The 20,836-nt window shown below is 39.1% G+C and overlaps 1 protein-coding gene across 1 annotated transcript; it reads right to left on the bottom strand.

Annotated features, from left to right (window-relative positions):
• Nucleotides 1-509: 509 nt before the first annotated feature.
• On the bottom strand, nt 510-9,799 carry LOC147867541 (serine/threonine protein phosphatase 2A 57 kDa regulatory subunit B' theta isoform-like). Its single transcript, XM_087315337.1, has 2 exons — nt 8,067-9,799; nt 510-1,256 (listed from the first exon to the last, which is right to left on the bottom strand). The coding sequence occupies exons 1-2, from the start codon at nt 9,240-9,242 to the stop codon at nt 912-914; spliced, it is 1,521 nt and encodes a 506-aa protein (XP_087171463.1). The 5' UTR covers nt 9,243-9,799; the 3' UTR covers nt 510-911.
• Nucleotides 9,800-20,836: the final 11,037 nt, after the last annotated feature.

The raw sequence follows: 20,836 nt of genomic DNA, 5'->3' as shown, positions 1-20,836 counted from the left end.
CTGATACAGGTCTGTATCCAACGGAAACAATTCATGCAATGGAAACCAAGTATGTCATTTACACCACACAGTAGACCTCACATCTTCCGTGAAAACTATCAATAAAGGAGGAGACCAACTACAACTTGTGACTAATGCGTTATAAGCTACAGAAAGGGAGTAATAAAATAAGCAATCAATACCTGTAGTTAGTCATAAGAATAACAACATAGACTGATATCGGAAGTCTAATGGTTGAGGATAACAAATTAGCACCACCTCTATGTATTTTCTCCCTGTTACCAATGTAAACAATTTTCTCTATGTATTTATTGTAAATTCTTTCTTTCATAATAGGTACGCACCTATACATTTACCTTAAATTGCCTCTTAAGATTCGTAATACTATGCTCATTCTAAGATATAGTCATTGCGGAGTTGATAAGTACAGCGAACCCTTTCTTTCTCTCAAACACATACCCAAATAGACCGATCAAAAGACCATTGCCCTTTGCCAAAAGCTTATGATGTCTCTTCAAACAATTCTCTTTGCAATAAATGATGTTTTGAACATTAGAACTATAGTTTGTGCATGCACTCTTTCATCTCTATAAAAAGAGCTATGGAACATGCAAAGATACAGGGAAGTTTTCACTCATCTTATCATCCCTCCTTTACGACAAACTCAATCACATATTCTGAGACAGTCTATCAAATTTTTCAAGACAAAATCGGACAAATGTTCATAGACAAGATGAAACTTTGTTCACTCATTTCACTCATATATCTGACAAGAAGGGTGGCCTCGAGCATGGAAACACATCAAATGGTTATAGATGATGAATGATAGTCAAGAACAAAAACAGATTGTGACACTAAGTTTCCCTAGCCTCAGTTCCACGGATATGAAGATGTTTATTTCTACCCGAGGTTCATACCTTTTTACTCTGTAGAACCAAGGAGGGTGATTTACATGGTACACTTGTGGAAGCAAGGTCATCTAATTGTTGCCATATAAGCTCCCTCCTTTCTCGCATCATGTTCTTCTTCGTTTCCTCTTCGTCAAATTTTCGTTTGCATTCTAGAAATAGATCGTGATCTAGCTCCATGAGCAATTTTCTTGTGTTGAGGGTTAGACTATGGACAGCTTGATTCCAGTGATTCCTTGTGTTTGTCTCGAGGGCCGGAAACACGAGAGGTAGAATGACTTCCAGATTGTGTGTCATGAGATGTATGATGTGATCATTGTTCCACAAGAATAAAGCACGCTCAGCAACCTGTGAACAATGCCAACATATGGTGAAATAAAATCATTACACATTTCTATCAAGATTTGTGTTCAATAACCTTGCTTAGTGATTTTATCTATGATTAGCAAGGTACAAATTATTTTATCTGCCACTACAAATCTTGATTAAAAACACAAATCATGTATACCAAGAAGAATTCTTGATAATTATTCACTCCCAAATAATTTGACATAATATTGGATGAGGCCATTTTTCTTGTAATTATATCCTACATCCTCATGACCAAATATAATTTTCAGGGGCTTCTACGTTTCATGATACGAAATAGTCTATTTACACATGTTTCCTTGCAACTCACTTTTATATTAGAACTGAATAATTTAATGTTTACATATAGTGTATATATAAGGTGTGGTATATTATAATGTGATAATGATAATAATGGCCCTAAAAATATTTAATAGATTAATCACGAAGCAATCCGTATTTATTTGCTATTTTTCGCTCAAAATATTGTTTGTGCTCAATAACCTTGCTTAGTGAATGGTGAGACTCTACTAAGAGCTAAGCATTGAGCTTCTTGACAGCTAGTCTCAGATCAGCATGTACCTCTTGCAAGATGATCCAACCACTGAGATAAACCTTCTAAGCAATCATTGGTCTACACCAAAAATAGACATTAGAAATGTCTACCTGCTAGCCTACTTTAAAGAACACACAAAAACCTTCAGGGAATGTATTGGCGGCTGTGGGGGTCATTCAAAAGCTTTCTAACATGCCAAAGACCACATGAGAATGATTCCTGGTATAGCAAAGTTTTATCTGAAACCCAATATGAGTGGTATGCCTTTGCATGTACATGACTCACTTTAGCTGACAAAACACTTCCAGAAGAGGCACAACACAGAGTAAAGGAGCACAAGATAGAAAGAGAGAGAAAAGAAAGATGTCTTAACATCATTTAAGAGGCCAAAATGGCCTATAAGACCAAACAAGAGAATACATCTTAAGTGTTGTCTCGTCTTTGAGAAAAACAAATTAAAATAACATAAATGTTACTAAGTAAACATAAAGTAAATAAGATAAAAGGAGATTGAAGAATCTTCTTACTGGCACATATAAGATTCTCAAGCCAGATATAATGTACAGAGATAATGGCATTTATCTATCAATGACAAGGTGGTGAGATCATGGTCCATGGGGCCAGGGCCTACGTGCATGACAAATTACTATTGCCCGATCTATTGTAAACCCTTTGTTGTGTCCTGGTCGGGAGCCCATTTGTGAAGCCCTTGATTGACTTGCAACATTAGTAGTAGACACGGGGCTAAAGAAAGTTGCCATTGTCCTTTGTGAATGAGCTTGTGTGGCTGTAGTGTTGTACTTCAACAACTTTCCCCCTATGTCCCTTGAGTTCTAGCACGAAAAGTCCTAGGCACCATTGGTACTCATATTCCATTACCTGGCATAGTGGGCCAAAGCCTTGCTTAAAGGCGCAATGGTATCACCCTACTATTTCATAAAAGACACTAGAATAACAAAACATAGTGTTCTTCAGATTCCACTCCTTGATGACACAATTGGCAATTCGTACTAAAAGTTTGCGGCTGCCCTATCACACTGCGCAATGCATAGGATAGATGTACATCCATATAAGATGGCTTGATGATGAATCCATACTCCAATGTGTGTAAAAAGTGTCTTGTAGTGTGTCATCTTCGTACCAAGTGATATTTTAGGGCTGATCCATGTTATCTTGTTTTCCAAGTTAATAATATCAGTTTGGATCACTCTATTCTTTTCCACTTTGGTCATGTTTAGATGAGGACAATCCAAGCTATATTGGAACAAGGGTGGTGCATTTATGTTTATGCCATGTACCTTGAACCATTGCTGCATTTCAGCATACCAACAATGAATGTCTCCATGTTCAGCCAATTGTCGTGCTGACATAGGTGCCAACCTTGAGTACCTTCCCTTAGGGAGCTCCCAAAGACATTGGATACAAGTCATTGATCAGAATAATGGCTCGGTGATTGTAGGGGCTGCTCCCATCTCTGCTCGAATTATATCATGGGGTATTGATGTTTTGTTCCTTTTTATGCAAGCAATCATTAACACTGAAGATCTCTCTAAATCTTTCCAGTAATTTGCCCTGTTAAGACTTAGTCCCCACGTTTCTACTCCATAGAGAAGAGTTGGTGTATCAAATAGCCACAGTTTAGTTCGTAGCTCTTGGAACTGCAAATGTGGACATTGTCTTTCAAGAGCACCAAGGGCGGCATATCCGTACAAAATAGTTTGAAGGCATTTAAATGTCTTTGTAGTCACTTTGGAGAGTCAAAAATCAGCACAATATCATCAGCATATAGTAATATTTGTATAGCTATACCTGCTAGGCATACTCCCAAACTCCTAAATCTCTCTATGTAATGTGGTATCTCATCTATATAGAGACCGAAGAGAGTGGACGATAGTGGGCATCCTTGGTTCACTTTGATTGTGCTAACCACCGCCTCTGACAAACTATTGGGAGACCACACTTTTCCTAACATGGATTCCTACTGTGCATAGATTCTCCATTGCATATTTGTAGGGATACCCAAGGGCTTCTAGCCGTCGCATAAACCAAGCACACGGCACAATGTCAAAGGATTTTCGGAAACCCACAAAGCAGCAATAATCCTCTTATTATTGGCTCAGGCCTCCTCAATAAGGGCTCGGAGGGTCAATATGTGATCCAAAGTTGCGAACCCTTCAGAAAGCTTGCCTGTCCAGCCGAATGACAGATTTTGCTCTACCCATATACTCAATTCTGACTCTAGGATTGAGCCATATAGTTTAGCCCAGTAATGGCCAATCATGATTGTCCTATAGTTACTTGGCATCCTAAGGTCTCCACTCTTGAGGATTGAGAAAATGGTATGTTCTATCCGTCTAGTAGGGAAACCTTCACACACATGGCTCTATTAAAGATGTGTGCTAGCAATGGCAGCAAGATGTCGCGGGCCATAGATAAAGTGCTCACCAACATCCATCATGATCCTGAGCCTTCCGAAATTGTAACCGATCAATGGCATTTCTTACATTAAAAAGGGTGGATTCATGTGGGCATGAGCCATGTGAGATGGGAGGTTGAGGCTGCCTCAAGATATCGTATAGGACCTTTGCATATTCATGCCACACCTGAGCTGAGGTCACTTGTGTAGTAGGTTGCCTCTCATTAAACATTGTTCATGCTCTTTTACTTTCTTGTCCTAGAAACAAGCAATACAAATGATCTTACCGTTTTTGCATATCTTGCAAAAATTCGAAACACAATGTGTTGCCTCCTGTCTATGGAACTTATTATCGAATTGAAGTCAAACAACTTTTTGAATCTTAAGCATACACTTCACAACCCTCTCCATGCCTATAATCTCAATGAGAAGTGACTCATTCTAAAGAAGTAGGAGCATGTATGGCTTTTGTATCTTGACTTTATGAAACTTACTTCATAAAGAAATGCTTTTGGATACTTTCCAAACCTTTTCAAGTGCCTTTGAGATGTTAGCATCCCATACTTCAACCCCATGGAGAACTTTTTTATTGTTTTCCAAGCAATTCTAAGAAGATAACGTGTGTGATTTTTTGAATCTTAAGCATATAGTCCACAACCCTCTCCATGCCCATAAGCTCAATGGGAAGTGACTCATCCTCAAGAAGTAGGAGCGTGTGAGACTTTTGTATCTTGACTTGAAGAAACTTCGTAAGAAAACAATTATGGACACTTTCCAAATCTTTTCAAATGAACTTAGAGATGCCAACATCCCATACTTTAACCCCACCCAGAAGCATTAATGTCATCAAAGTGACAAAACAGGTATTTCTTGAGAAACCCAGCATTTGATTTCTCTTCCATTGCATATGCTCTCAAATGCATAATTAGGCCTCTTTCCTGCTATCGAATGTCAAGTAGAGGATTCATTCCATCTATGATTGAAGAGAATCTCAAGGACAAGTATTTAATCTACCAAACATTTTAAGTGGTTCAAGCCCAAGGTACAATTTTAAGTAACTCGCTCATTCCATTTATGATAGGAGCGAGTCTCAAGGCCAAGATACAATGCCATACGCAATGTATGGTTTTATCCTTATAGAGACTTTTCACTAGCATAACCTTTGTTTTGGCACAATTGGTACCCACTTTACATGCAAAGGTTTTCCAAGTCAATCCATAAGCTTTTGTGGATCTTCAAAAGTATTTGATAAAAGAACCACATCAATTGAGCAACACATGAGTACATTGCCAATTACGATCTCTTCAATTCCTTCTTCTTATACAATCTCATCAATAATTTGTTCTAATTCACTGCAAAAACCAAACACATTTGGTGAGAGCACACCTCCGTGCTTAACATTAATAGTGCTGGTGAAAAATTCTGAAACTCTACCTCCAATACGCATGCAACTTATCAATTTTTTAATCGTATGATTTGAGTTGTCATCCTCAGCCTTCATTACTTCAATGGCCTTATTCCACTCCCTTTGATTTTAGCTCTCTTCACCTTGGCACCACTTTATAGAGGTATTCCACAAACACTGTCTCCATGTTAGCATAGCCATTTCTCGTTCTGCCATTGATGAATTTGTTGGTGCCAATTCATAGAGCATTCTCCTCTTTTTCTCATTTAGAAAATCCAGATTCACTTGTGAAAGTGGAAACGGGTTTAAATAGATTCTTGTGTCACAATAGTCTTTTTGTTCAGCAGACTTTTATTAATGTCAGTCAGTCTAATAAAAATTCAGCTACCCAAATGTTTCCTCTCTTTCTCTTTGTCTGTTGACATGTTTGCTATATTATAAGGCCCAACAATTCATACATCCCATTTGTTTTTTTTTTATCATGCTGTTCTCAATGCCCTTGAAATATGGTTTTATCATGTGCCTTTCCCTACGTCACTTTCATCAGTGGCGGCATGCAAGCCATCTTTCCGTCAGTGCTCTCTATGGCATCAGGATCAGGTTGTATTTCCTTATACTGCTTTTGTCTACTATCTTGACTATTCATCTCAGTAAGGTCGTTTATTAGATCGCCATCAACCATGCATACCTTGCTTTGTTTAAATCTTCTCACTCTTTATGGATTTTCTCTTTCTGATTCAGGAATTAGGAGAGGAGCTGAAAACCTGTCCTCTTTGCAATCCTCCATTGCAAATTTGCCTGCAATGTTTAGATTGAGCACGAAGATCACCCCTCTGATGAGAATTCAGAAAATACAGGGTAGTCGTTGCAAAAAGGGCAATGTTGCAGCTAACCCTTGTGGCCAAAGTTTTGTTAGTTCTGACAGGCTTCCAGAGAACCGTCACATTAATGTCCTACATTTGGTTGCTGAATCTCTTAGCAGACACTCACTAGTCGCTTGAGATTAATTAAACTCACTTGATATTAAAAGAGATACATCCATAATCACATCAATATATGGATCAGTTATACAACTATCCACCCACTGATCTTGAGTCTGGCATTCAATTACAAGAGCGTAACTAGGGGTAGTTAGTAACACTCACTGATCAGAAAACACCTATTATGAGTAGACCTAGTACTTAGAATACAAGACTTCTTATAGCATATGGCCATATCCATTACGAAGACAACTATTTTACCGCTAATCTAATTCCACCATTTGTCCTGTAAGTCAGACCCGTTCGACTAGCGAAGTTTATTTGTGTTAACTGGATTGTGGTAACAGATTGCAAAATGCAGGCCATCGTTCTAAGTTGTGGAACTTTTTGAATCACTGCATCAATATTCTAATACTTTTCCATAACAGGATGAGTAAACTCAGTCATAAAGAAATATAGCCTCTCAAAAACATGTATACCTTCAAGTATAAGCATGTAGGCAATAATGTAAATAATTGAGCTCATAATCTATACATAATCAATAAGCTATCAATATTGGACATGTAAAAATGATTCATTCAAATAGAAGCATTAAATGTGAATTAAAATATGAGCTTATTCTTCTTAATTGTAAAGCTTTCCAAAACTAGGCTTTCATAAATAATATATTGTTTCCTGTAAAGGGAATGCTAAGGAAAGTATTCACACATATACATACAATACAAATGGCATATTCTGAATCACTTTTTTGGAATCGGAAACAATGCACTATGAAAAACAGCCGCAGGGTCCTGCAGAATGCAAAAATGTGAGTCTAAAGCCATAACTTAATGCATATTGATTTGAATGTAATAACTTCAGCATAGACCATATTCAATGTTTCCAGAAGAAAATAAAGGGAAATGCTTAAAAATCCCAAGGAAAATGAGACAGAGGAGATAAGGGAAGGGAGATAGCCTCTGTAAAAACCCAGTAAACTTCCAAAAAACAGAGATTTTATAAAAATTTAAGCAATTTTAGCAGCTTATATCCTCATAAAGCCAGTAAACTTCCAAAAAACTTAGATTTCAATCAATATTTCGGCTTTTAAAAGCATATTGACCAATAAAAAAACTCTCTTTTATGTGTAGAAGGTAGAGCTTACTATTTAAACACTGATTCTCCCTCCTTTTTATCATACTGGTTAAGTGTATGTGAGACTAGAATTGAATGACAGTTTAGGATTTTTATATCCCAATGCTAAGAAAAATACATGTCATACACATATATATACAGACAGACATGCATATATACCTCATACACACATGTGTCTCTGTAGGTAGGTAGGTATGCATGCATGTCTGCCTGTATGTATGTTTGTAGGAACACAATCATCCTAGGATATACATGTTGAGCATGTACGTAATGTCATCACAATAATCTTAGGATCTACATATTGAGCAATCGAATTTACCTGGAAATTTGCGCTGCTGATACATTTTCCAATCTGCCGGAAAAGTGGAAGCATGCACCGCTGGAACTCCGCTGGTTGCGTTGCTTCTAGTACTTCCTCGAGCTCTCCGAGAAACAATACCTCCTTCTGACTATTAGTAAGTGGCCAATATCTCAACAATCCTCTAATCACAGTATCGGCCAGCTTCATCTCTTTCTCTACAAACTGAGTGATGCAGTATGTCAACTGCCTATGATAGAAAGAGACACATTTCGGTTTATGAAGTGGTATCAACACACGAACAAGGAATAGTTTATGCTCTTCCTTCAGAGGTAAGGCAAACCCATTAATGATACTACCCAGTATTTCCAAGAGCTCTGCAATGCCATTGTGCCGTTCAGTCTCGAAGATAAATCGGTAAAGAACATTATTAATTGATTTCCGGATGAAAGGCCGATGTACCATGAATTTGCCATAAATTCGATGAAGGATAGTTTTCAAACACTCCCTCTCTCTTGAATCCTCCGATTCAAATAGATCAATTAGTTTAAGTATAAATGAATGGTCAACATACCGTTTGACGACCTTTGCATCCATCTCTGTTGACGTGATAAAACGAAGGAAAAGGTCATAAATCAATTGGAGATGTGACCAAGCAGGCTCCATCGATGGCTCATCTTCGTCGGGGTCAAACAGATCAACAGCCACAATTTCATGTGTGGAAGGAGGCAGCGCACGGAAGATGTTCGCTGAGACCATGCGAACAATCTCTTCTATAGCGAGCTCTGAGAATTTACTTGTCGAAGAGCTCACAAAGTCAACGAGCTCGATCAGGGTTTGCCTTTTGATCTCTTTCTCTCTCGTATTCTTAGTGGTGTCAGAGAAGTCAAACACGGTACAGCACAACACAAGCTTTCGTATGAACAAATTCTGTTTTTCTGAATTAGGCACATCCCGAAATGAAGGCAAAGGTTCAACGAAGTCGTTGTAACCCCCAATGGGGAAAGGGGCAGTTTTTACTCCACTAGGAAACCTACCTTGCACCATGGGTATAGATCCGGAATTAGGGTTCTTAGCACCCGGCCCAGACAAAGGCACTGAATGGTTAACATCCCCTCTCCCTCCTTGGTTGTTGTGTCCTTCAGATTTCGACGACAACTTGTTGCGCGGAATCTTGCTTAGTATCTGTTTTAACATGTTGTATACCTCTCTGCCTTTCCGCAACAATGGTTCCCACTATTTTCCTTACAAGTTTCCCACTTGGGTTCCAACTATATTTACACAAGATTCCACTTGCATTCCAACTAGGTTCTAGCTAGATTCCAACTATTTTCCACCCAGATTCCCACTCTTCTCCATCTATATCAACATCATATTCTAACTAGAATGGTACTTAGATCTCCAGCTATATTCACACTACATTTACGCCATATTCTCAACTACAGCCACGACTAGATTCTCACTATATTCCCACCAAATTCCAAACTACATTCAGTGGGACCCGCAGAGTAATTATATAAAAAAGAAGCTTACAAAGAGAAGGTCGACATCTCTGGGTCAGAGGCAGTGTTCTGATTTAAAACTCCCAGAAATTAAACCTTTAACGCATAATACAGAGTTGCAAAAGAAGAAAAACAGAAGAAGAAGGAATCATGAACTCATCTGGGTACCCTTTTCGTGTACATTCTGATCCATTCTCTTACAGAAGGGGGGGGGGGGTGCAGGACTGTATTGTGACTGTAAAATCGGAGAAGGTCTGATTTATGGCGGAAACAGGGCTTCTTCTTCTTCTTCTTGGTTGGCGTTGGTTCTTCCTGTCAAGAAGAGAGAGGAACAGAGAGCAGAGCTCGCAACTCTTGGTGATGATGATGATGATGATGAAGAAGAAGAACAGCATTTAGATGTGTTAAATGTGTTATGTATGTATGTATGTATGTATGTATGTATGTATGTATGTATGTATGTATGTATGTATGTATGTATGTATGTATGTATGTATGTATGTATGTATGTATGTTGTATGTATGTATGTATGTATGTATGTATGTATGTATGTTGTATGTATGTATGTATGTATGTATGTATGTATGTATGTATGTATGTATGTATGTATGTATGTATGTATGTATGTATGTATGTATCAGTATCTAGGTATGTATGTATGTATGTATGTAGATAGCCATGGGAGGTCATTTTGTTTAGGCAAGTCAATAAATAGAAGGCATAACTTGATGCACACACTTCTCCTCTCTCCCAGAGTCTCTCGTAAAGCCTTTCGGCATCCCTCCCGACCGATCTCATCTTGTCCGCTCGAGTAAGTCTCGCCACCGTAACTCTTCCGGGTCTCCTATCTAGATGAGTGCCTCTTTTAGGTGTCCGCCCTCGCTTATACGAGCCTTTTGGGTGACTCGCCTACCTGAGCATCTCTTTTTAAGTGCCTTGTCCATATTAATGCCTTTAGGTGTTTGGTCCATCTATTATGTATTTGTGTATGTTTTCCGTGTTTGGATAAGTCAAGCATGCATGGTCTGATAATTCATTTCAGGGCCCGTCTTTTTCGACGTGAATGTCTTACTATGTTTGGTCCATATGAGTGCCTTTCAATGTATGTGTATGTATTTGAGTGTAAATTAGTCATTTAATTGAAAAGAAAAGGAAGAATAGTTCATGGGAGAACATCATTGGTTTGCTTCATGTCTGGCCAACTTGATTGTTGATGTACTTTGTGCACTGAATTGGAGCAACAATGTTGTGTTGATGTTGCAAAGATTTTTCTAGCACTTATGAGCTTGATCATCAAGCTCTTAATGGTTCTATCAAATAAACTAACTATGTATTGAAGATATGACGATTTCTTTCGTAAGTACATGGTTTATTGTCAAGTCATTAGTTCAATTAATCATGTATTAAAGATGTGTAGAGTCCTTTAGTGCTCCTTTAACCTGTTATTGAATGGTTAGGAAATTGTTATATGTTAACGATGCGAGACTTTTTGTAAATAGTGGAATGAATGATTGGAATTCAAAACGAGTCTTTGTCATGGTTGTTTATTTGTCAAGATTATACATCATGGCAATTGAGACATGGTCTTAGCTACTATTAGCACCCTTATTTGAGAGTTTTCGAGTTTTTTGAGGCTCTACCATTAATTCATATGGTTGAGGTATCGGTTCGACATGAAAGAAGTTACTGTACAATTGTGATGACATATTAAACGAGACATAAGACCAAACAATAGATTACATCTTTAACTGTTTGATAATTATCGTTCAAGACATTTTCATTTCCATTCAAGGCAAGTTGATATGAATACCAAAAACAATAAAGAAACGATTCGTTGAGCATGTTTTACCAATATTATCGTTGTCTTGGCCCAATACCTTTTTGCAGCAAGTGCTTCTAACCATTTTCTAGGATCAAAAGGACCCTCTATAGTAACCATCAATTAAATTTCTATCTTTCTCAAATTATTCCTACCAAACATTAAATATACAAGTGGTTATCGTTTAGTGTTTAGTTTCCACATTGTGCCCATGAAAACTTGGGCTTAAATCCTAGCAACCACAAAAAGTTTAAATATAAATGCAATTTATGCATGTGTTCATGCAAACATTCGCTTCAACAAAAGCAATTGATATTACAAAATAATTGTGTTTATCTTTGATTTTTATTTAATGTGAGTGTTAATAATGTTTTTCGACCACTTTTCAACAATGAATGAACGTCACTTGTCGGGATCAACCATGTCATTTTGTCATCGTCTATAATCACACTTTTTCATTATTTTGTTCGAACTAACCTCTCGCCTCCAAACAAAAATTTAGAAGTGGTGCATGAGTTTATTGTCAAGGGAGTTCAAGGGTTTCTCGAAATGAATTTATCTTCTCATGAGACTATGACTAGACATGGAGACATGGATTAAACATACAATGCCCATTCATTCTTCAACTTTTTATGGATTGATGTATGGAGAAATCATGAGTATTTGTTTATTGGTTAGAATTCCATATTGGAGATATCCAAACATGGTGTTACAATATTTTACAAAGGGTGTTGTACTCTTGCATGTTAGATAAAACTCACATGATCTTTGCCCCGACAAGAGCCATCTCCTTGAGATTGAATTGTAACATTCCGTCATTCCATCTTAGCCACGGATTGCTCCATGCAAAACAACGTGCATTGTCATTTAACGATGCAATGTAACATATTCAAAGCACTTGACCCTCTTTTGGGTTTCATGGATAATGAAGGGTTTTGGGTTGCATGTAGAAGGAAGGATAGCTACCTAATCGATCCTACAAATAGTCATATGATTGTCTCAAAGATTAAGCCAAGCATGTGCAAGTATAAACTCTTTTGTAATGTAAAATTGCAAATGGTTCATTATATCAGTTCTAGTTTCTTTGATGGTATATTGCTAGAAAGTCAGCATTAGTGATCCGACGATGTCGAGTGGAATAGTCGTTCTATATTTTGAAACTTTATATCCCAATAGTTGTAGTTTAATGGCTAGAATTCCATGTTGTGGCCATGGAGACTTGGAGTTGAATTCCTACAACCGCAACAAAATTGGTGTGCGTCGATGAACTTCCTATGAAGTATAGATGTGAATACAAGATTAGGTTTAGGAGGAAGCTATTGATTATTTCAATACAACATTTGTGTTTCTCTTTTTATTTTATTTGAAACAAGGGGTTGTTATAAATTTATTCAATTGTAATTCTTCAACAAAAAATAAATGACACTTTTTGGAATCAACATTCATTTTTTCGTTGTGTTCTTGGATTATTCTTGTTAAGAGTTGCGAAATTCACCATTGTTCAAGCCAACCTCTTGCTGGAAAACAAAAATTATAAGTGGTGGAAGAGTTTATTCTAGTTGGAATTCAAGGATTTTCTCGAAACGAGTTTCTCATGTAATTAGACAATGACTTAGTCAAAGGATGTGGAATCAATGTACATTGGTCATTCACAATAGTTGTTTATTGGTTACATTTCCTCATTTGTAGCCATCGAAACTTGCTTTACATTAAATTTTTTGAATATAGTAGTTGTTGTAGTTTAGTGGTTAAAGTCGAACACTTGGCCTTGGGTACATGGGCTTAACTCCCAATATTTGCAAAAAAAGTTGATCATATATGGATGAACTTCCTATGTGGCATGTGCATATGTGGAAGCAATCATTAAGTTGCGTAAAAGGCCAATCACTATTCCAACAAAACATTTGCAGTTGCCTTCTAATTTTATTTGTAATCAGGTGTTGTTATCATATCATCTGAAAACATGTAATCAATAAATGAATGACACTTTCTAAGATCAACTTTGTCATTTTGTTCACACTTTCTTGGATGTCACCCTTGATTATAGTGACACTTTTCATTGTTGTTCAAACGAACATTTATATTGCAAACAAAAGTTAAAAAGTGGTGCATATGTTTATTGTCAAGAGAATCAAGAGTTTTCTTGAAATGAGTTTCTCTTGTGATTTGACTATGACTAGAATTTGAATCATTGAATTAATGCATTTGAAAATTTGAATACAATGTATTGGATGTGATTTAGTGGTTAGAATTCCATGTTGTCATTGTGTAGACTTGGGCTCAAATCCTAGCAACCATAATAAAGTTGATGTATATTACTGATAGTCACACTTTTCAATATTGTTCAAGCCAACCTTTTGCTTGCAAACAATTTAAGTGGCGGAAGAGTTTATTTTGTGTGGAATTCAAGGATTTCCTCGAAACAAGTTTATGATGTAATTAGACTATGCCTTAGTTGGAGGCATGGGATCAATAGATGATGGTCATTCATGCTTTAACCTATTATACATTGTCAATGCCGTGATGTTAGCATGCAATGCAATGGAAACGTGCAACATCATGAGTATTTGTAGTTTCCTTATGTATGTGGGTTTTTCCAACAACAACACCAATAAGCTTTTCCAGATGCCACATGGTAGTGCCATTTGAAAATAGATCTAAAGAATAAAGGCACAACTAGCAATCGACAACTAAACCAACCCGTGAAACCATGACTTAACAGTTTAAAATGGTTTGGTTCACGTTCAAGTTTTTTTAGCAGTTCGGTTCAATTCAAATGGTTTGAAATCGTGGTTTAAAGCATAGTACGTAAAATTCGTCTTCGTCTAGTATAACATTCGTTTTCCTACATCGGAAAACAAATGCGAATGTTATCCAAACATTCTTGTGTTTTGTTTTTGTATTTTTCCCATTTTTTTAATGTTTTTTTTTTCATTTTCAGGCTTATCTACCTCATAATAAATAGTTAATCCGAAAGTATGGTATTTATCATTCTTTGAGGGTGTTTTTCTTTCACGGATGATTGAATCATTCGCGAATGCGAATGCACGTATGGTACATATGGTTCATACTATGGAACTTTACAGTATTCAAATGCTTGCCACTTGATTATATTCTTAAATATTTTTTTGAGCAACCATTTCATTTTTAAGCGTAATTATGACCATTTAGGAAAAAAATTCAAAAATTGAAAGATTAAAAATTTTCAAATTGAATATTGAAATTTGACCTAACTTGAAAACCGAAACCAAATCGTGAAATTGCGGTTTTAACGGTTTAACAATTTGAAAATCTCTAAAACTGTTTGGTTGAGTTTGATATTTATTTTTAAATGGTTTGGTTTGAATGGTTCCAATTTAAATGGTTTCGTGGTTCAGTTCGGTTCGGTTTAAGTTTCAATTTGAGAATCTCTAAAGTTGTTTGGTTGAGTTTGATATTTTTTTATTATAAATGGTTTGGTTTGAATATTTCCAGTTTAAATGGTTTCATAGTTCAATTCGGTTCGGTTTAAGTTTCAATTTGAATATCTCTAAAACTGTTTGGTTGAGTTAGATTTTTTAAAAATGGTTCCAGTTTAAATGGTTTCGTGGTTCTGTTATGTTCGGTTTAAGTTTCAATTTGAAAATCTCTAAAGCTATTTGGTTGAGTTTGATTTTTTTTAAAAATGGTTTGGTTTGAATGGTTCCAATTTAAATGGTTTCGTGGTTCAGTTCGAGTTCGGTTTAAGTTTCAATTTGAAAATCTCTAAAACTGTTTGGTTGAGTTTGATTTTTTTTTTAAATGGTTGGTTTGAACGGTTCTAGTTTAAATGGTTTTGTGGTTTTGTTTTGTTCGGTTTAAGTTACAATTTGTTTTAAATGGTTTGACTTTGACAACCTCAAACCGAACTGAACCGTTGCCAATTATTAGGCACAACACAAGGGGGGGTGAATGTTAGGGGTGGTAGCCTTGCACGGTTAGACCGCATATACATCAGCTCGTCCCTTGAGGAGTTGGGGGGCTCCTTCGCTATCTTGGCATGCCTTACCTTCTCTGATCACCAACCGATGAGACTAGACCTTAACCCACCCAACGACACCCACGGGAGTCTCAACATGAAAATCCCCACAAAGATCATGAAGAGTGAAGAGGTGAAGGCGGGTCTACAGAGTATATGGCGGGAGACCATTGTAAGAGAATCGGCTAGTGAGGATTTGTAGAAAAAACTGTCCCTCTCCTCCTCCTTTTTACAGCAAGAGACCAAGCGGGCCCTCCAACAGGTCAGAGCCATTGAAATAAAATTAAGGAAGTCCGTTGCGGCAGCGCAACGCTTGCTACAGGCGGACCCTGGATGCATTTGGTCTAGATCTAAGCTAGAGGAAGGTTCGGGAAAGGACGGAGGAGAGGAACCGAAGGACGGAGGAGAGGAACCGAATGTTATTTCGAAGGACCACGACATGGTGGGCTAGAATAGACGATAAGGTTAACCGACATTTCTTTCATTACAAGGCTCCCAAGGGTGGTGGTGGACGTATACAACAGTTGTCAAACCAGACGTCTCAATTACGGAGGACGAGGATGAGATTTTGCATATGGCAACGCAATACTATCAAGACCTACTTGCACCTGTGCATATGAGGCAAAACGTAGAGCTGGCTGATAGGCTGATGACTTGCATTCACCCCAAGGTATCCCAAGAGATGGAAATGGTGCTCGATAGCCCCATTTCTCGTATAGAACTCTCGAAGGCACTTAGGGATTTGAGGAGAGGAGCATGCCCTGGCCCCGATGGTCTCTCACGAGATTTTTTCGAGATCCATTGGGACATTGTTATCCCGTCCTTGGAAGCCGGGGTTCAAGAGATTTGGTCCTCGGGAACGATGCTGACCGGGCTGGCTGAGGGGATGATCTATCTCATTCCCAAAGCGGCAGAGCAAAGTCTGGAGTTGCGCCAATGGCGTCCTATAACGATCCTTAACGCGATTTACAAGATTCTGGTAAAAGTCCTTGCGCGACGGTTAGCAAGCTTCTTACCGGACATTATACATGAGAATCAAACAAGGTTTATTAGGAGCAGTTGTATCTTTGATAATGTGTTGCTTCTCTGGGAAGCCATGGCATTGGCTGATCAATCCGTCTCGAGCTCAGCTATTCTGATGCTTGACTTCGAGAAGGCATACGATAGGGTCTTTTGCCCCTTCTTGGAAAACGTGATGAGAGCTATGGGCCTACCCCAAAAATGGAGGAAATGCACTTCTGCCCTCTACCGGATTGCTACCAGTAGTGTGTTGATCACGGACCCCTTCCTTCAAACTACAACGCTCAGTGAGGCAAGGCTGTCCCCTAGCCCCATATCTTTATCTATTCGTAACCGAGGCGTTCTCTGCCTACTTACAAGCCCCAAGCAATAGATTGAGGGGATTGCCCATCCCTAATGCGATTGAAGATCTTCTTCTATCCGAATATGCTGATGATACGGTCCTCTTCCTGCAAGGTGATGAGGAGAATTTGCAGCAGGCTGAACATCTAGTCGAGGACTTTTGTTAGGCTGCTGATGCCAAGGTCAATTGGGATAAAACCCAAGGCCTTTGGTTCAGCGAACAAGAGAAACCAAGGTGGCATCCCCATGCCGATTTTACATGGGTCCCTAACGGGACGACGTTCAAGTATCTAGGATTTACTATGGGGAGGGCAATTCCCAAGGGAGCGCAACTGTCCCTTGTGCAAGCCAAAATAAGCAAGAAGGTGAACCAATGGAATAGATCTAAATTATCCTTCGCTGGTAGGGTCCTTATTGTGAACCAAGTGATGCTCGCCACCATGTGGCACTCGGTCTCATGTTGGATTATGGACCCGGTAGGTTTGCATGCGATTAAGGCTGCCATCAAGGGATTTATATGGTCCAGTAAGGACAACCCAATGGCTGTTGCCAGAGTGTCATGGCGTTGGTTAACGCAGCCGCGAGCCAAAGGGGGGCTTGGCCTCATAGACCCCTTAACACAGAGCCGTGCATTGCTGGCCAAATTGGTGGTTCATTGCCTTCTCCCAGGTAAGGGGTGTTGGAAGGTACTACTTTGCAATAGGTTGCAAGCAGGGACTCCCAAGTATGGTAGGCCTTGGCCGATCTCCTTGAACTGGTGTTGCACGAGTGGAGTCCCACCCAAGATGGCTTGTCAACAGGAGGACAAGGTAACAAACTCCATCTGCGGGCGTGGTGTCATGTGCGACAACATTTGGTCAAGCACACCCCAGAGACACTCATCGAATGGGCTAGACAACCTTTATTTTGGAATCCTCAGGTGCGAACAAGCGATGACATGATGTTAGGACAGCTTAAGGGCTTGGCATGGGGAAAGTTGGCGCAGACAGGGCTTCACTCTATAGACGATTGGAGACGCATGGTTTCTCCAAGGGGAGCCCAGGAGGACCCATTCCCTCCCCTCAAGGGAGCTATGAAGATGCGGAGCCTGATAGTTGAGGCAGTTGATAGGGTTCCGTTGGGGAATGTGTGAGAAGATGCATGGTTCAATCTCTTTGATGAGGCTGGAATGGTTAAGTTGGTGAAGGGTGTGAGTCGATTGGGAAGAGATACATTTTTTGGGGAGAGGCAAAGTAGGGGCACTTGGCTTCCGGTTCAAATGGTGGCGGAGGTTGATAACATTTGGAAGACAGACCAAGATGTTACTAAGGTGGAACCCCATTGGAAGTTATGGGTATATGGTTCTCGTCCCCTCGTTGAACTAGAATGGGACCCAGGGGATTTCAGGTGGAAACATGGTGACAAACTCTGCCACTTCTTTGAATATAGCACTAAATTGGGGCAAACTTTACAACTGCAGCTCGATGGACCCATTCGTAATGGATGGCGAACATTGGGCATCCCTGATGAGGTGCTCATTACCTTTTGGAAGGGTCTTTGGCGTCTCCACATGCCTGAAAAAATCAAGCTCTTTTGGTGGCAGATTGGTCACAATGTGATTCTTGTTGGGGAATGGCTTGGTAAAAGGGGTGGCCCGATAGGTTGCCCACTTTGCTCTTCACCCATTGACTCTCTGAGACACTGTCTTTGGGATTGCCCTCAAGCTCAAAAGGTATGGGACAGAGTCACTCGCCTCCTTGCGGCATGTGAAGTGGTTGGAGCAGCCTCGTGGAGTGCTGCGGCATGGATTGACCACTCGACTGATAGGTCGACGGACACCTTTAATGCGGATACTTGGTGCTATGTATGCACGGGAGGCCAAATCGGCAAGGTCCGCTTTGAGAGAGACTTGTTGTCCGCATCCCCTAGGTTCCTGGAAATTTGGAGGTTGATCGCGGGCTTCACCTTATGGTATGTCTGGAAAGCACGGTGCTTAAAGGTTTTCCAAGATCGGGTACAACCCCCAGAGGAAGTGATCATGGATATTTGGTTCGCGCTTATCAGCTGCCTACGAGGGCAATTAGATGAGGTTTGCAACCACTCCAATGACGTGGCCACTGCCCGGTTGCGCTTTTGGTAGAAATGGCGGAACACGCCTATGTTGACGCTAGGAGAAAGTGGACCGAGGTGGAATTACCAGCCCCCACGATGGTTGTTTCCTTCTTTCACGCCTCCCTCCCTTCGATGTAGGCCCCGGGAGTAGGCTCATTCTGGCCGACACTAAAGGCCACTGCTTTTAGGTATAAGTATCTACTTACTTTAGGTAGTCGGTTTGAAAAACTATGTAAGTAGTCTCATTTTCTTGATCTTGATCTTAGGGAGATTCCCCGTTTTGTGTATAAGCTTCCTTGTATAGTCTCCTTGTAATAATCCTTCCTAACTAATGGCAAAGTAGTTTTATTTTGGAAAAAAAAAGAGGAGAGAAAAGAAAATGAGGGGAGACAAAAAAAAAAAGCAAGGGGAAAGACAAAGGTATAATTGAGAGGCAAATTTATCTCTTTCATGAGAGAGAGAGAAAGAGAGATATTAATGTCTTTTAAGAGGCCAAACTGGCCCATAAGACCAAACAATAGATTACATTCTTAAGTGTTGTCTCGGCATTGAGAAGAATAATCCAAAATAAATGTTACAAAATAATAAAAAAAGTAAATAAGAAAAAAAGTAACCAAGGAATATTGTGATCGGTGCATGTAAGATTATCAAGCCAATTATAAAATAGAGGGAGAGAAAAGAATAATGGAAGAAAAAAAGCAAGAAGAGAAAAAGAAAAAAGAAAAAGAAAGGGGGCTATTTGCTTTGGTTTCTAGAGTATTGGATTACCAGGGTCATAAGAGAGAGTAAGAAGACGTGGATGCTTCAATGAATCAGGGCCGTTCACGCATCTAGAGCGAGGAACTATTAGGATGACCAATTATACATTCTGGTCACAAACAAAGTCAACGGAGCTAAAGTCATTGTGGACCATACTTGCAAGTCTAACTACATGGCAGATTTGGGAGCACCCTTGCCACAAGATCTTCCAAGGGAAGCCCATCTTGCTAGCAGAGGTGATCATGGAACTTTGGGATCACCTCATTGCCTTCCTTCATGGGTCATATGAAGATATTCAAGGCGAAACAAACTCAACATTCAGGTCATGGGCAACCGTCATTTTGAAATGGAGTGGAACACCGAGCTGTGATTACAAGGCAACAATATACAATGGTGCTATCTCCCACTGAATTTGCTCTTCCCACCGAGGATTCCCCCCATGCAACATCCCCCCACTGTCCCTAGACTGTAGAAGGATCACTTTAGGCTTCATGTTTTTAGAGTTAATCAAAGCCACGAAGCTCTATATGAGGTCTGGCCCTTGCACATATTATACCTCTGGTATTTCTTTCTAACTAATGGGTAGCATTTTTTTTTGGGAAAAAGAAGAAGAGTGGATGCAAACATTACATTTTTAATAAAGTCAGTCATTAATTCATTATTACAAGGCAACATTTATATCTGTCTTCTAATTTTATTTTTGAGTGCCGGGTTTTTATAATTTTATTTCACTCCTTTTAAACAGGAGAGAAATTATACTTGCCAAAAAGTGGATAGCGTCCTTATTCCAATCTATGTGATGCGAAGCAAACAATGAGAATTTTGCTTACTGCAAATGGAACCAATCCTTAAAGTGTACTCAATGCCAAGGCCAAACTATTACACATATGACGGTAGAAGACGTTGTTGTGAACATACAAGCATTTCATTGTTAAATAAACTCCACCCCATCCATTGATCAATAGCCTTAATAGTTGGCCATATTGTTCCAATGAGAAGCTACTTACCCAAAATGTGATTAGGAACACTTGTTCTCAAACTACCCAAAAAAGAATAAGAAAATGAGATACATCGTACTTTAGTGGTGTAGTAGGACTTTAAATAGTTGTCGATATTAGCTCTGAATCTCCACCAACATGAGCAAGAAATACAAAGAGCACAAAAAGATAAAAGGAAACAAATGAAGCAATCAATAAAATAAATGAGAGGAAAATTGGTGGTGGAAATTAATTACGTATAAGATGAGCAGTTACTTGCTCA

The sequence above is a fragment of the Azolla caroliniana genome, unplaced genomic scaffold, assembly GCF_043228905.1.
Source record: "Azolla caroliniana isolate FFs.n. ecotype wild unplaced genomic scaffold, voAzoCaro1.0.p SCAF_2, whole genome shotgun sequence".
Classification (NCBI taxonomy): domain Eukaryota; kingdom Viridiplantae; phylum Streptophyta; class Polypodiopsida; order Salviniales; family Salviniaceae; genus Azolla; species Azolla caroliniana.
The sequence above is the reverse complement of the archived record's forward strand: the minus strand, read 5'-3'. Positions and strand labels throughout refer to the sequence as shown.

Excerpts from the sequence above, each read along its gene's own strand:
- LOC147867541 (XM_087315337.1), bottom strand. The coding sequence starts at position 9,242 with ATGTTAAAACAGATACTAAGCAAGATTCCGCGCAACAAGTTGTCGTCG. Across the intron at positions 1,257-8,066 it reads TCAGCAGCGCAAATTTCCAG|GTTGCTGAGCGTGCTTTATT; the intron begins GTAAATTCGATT and ends CATTGTTCACAG.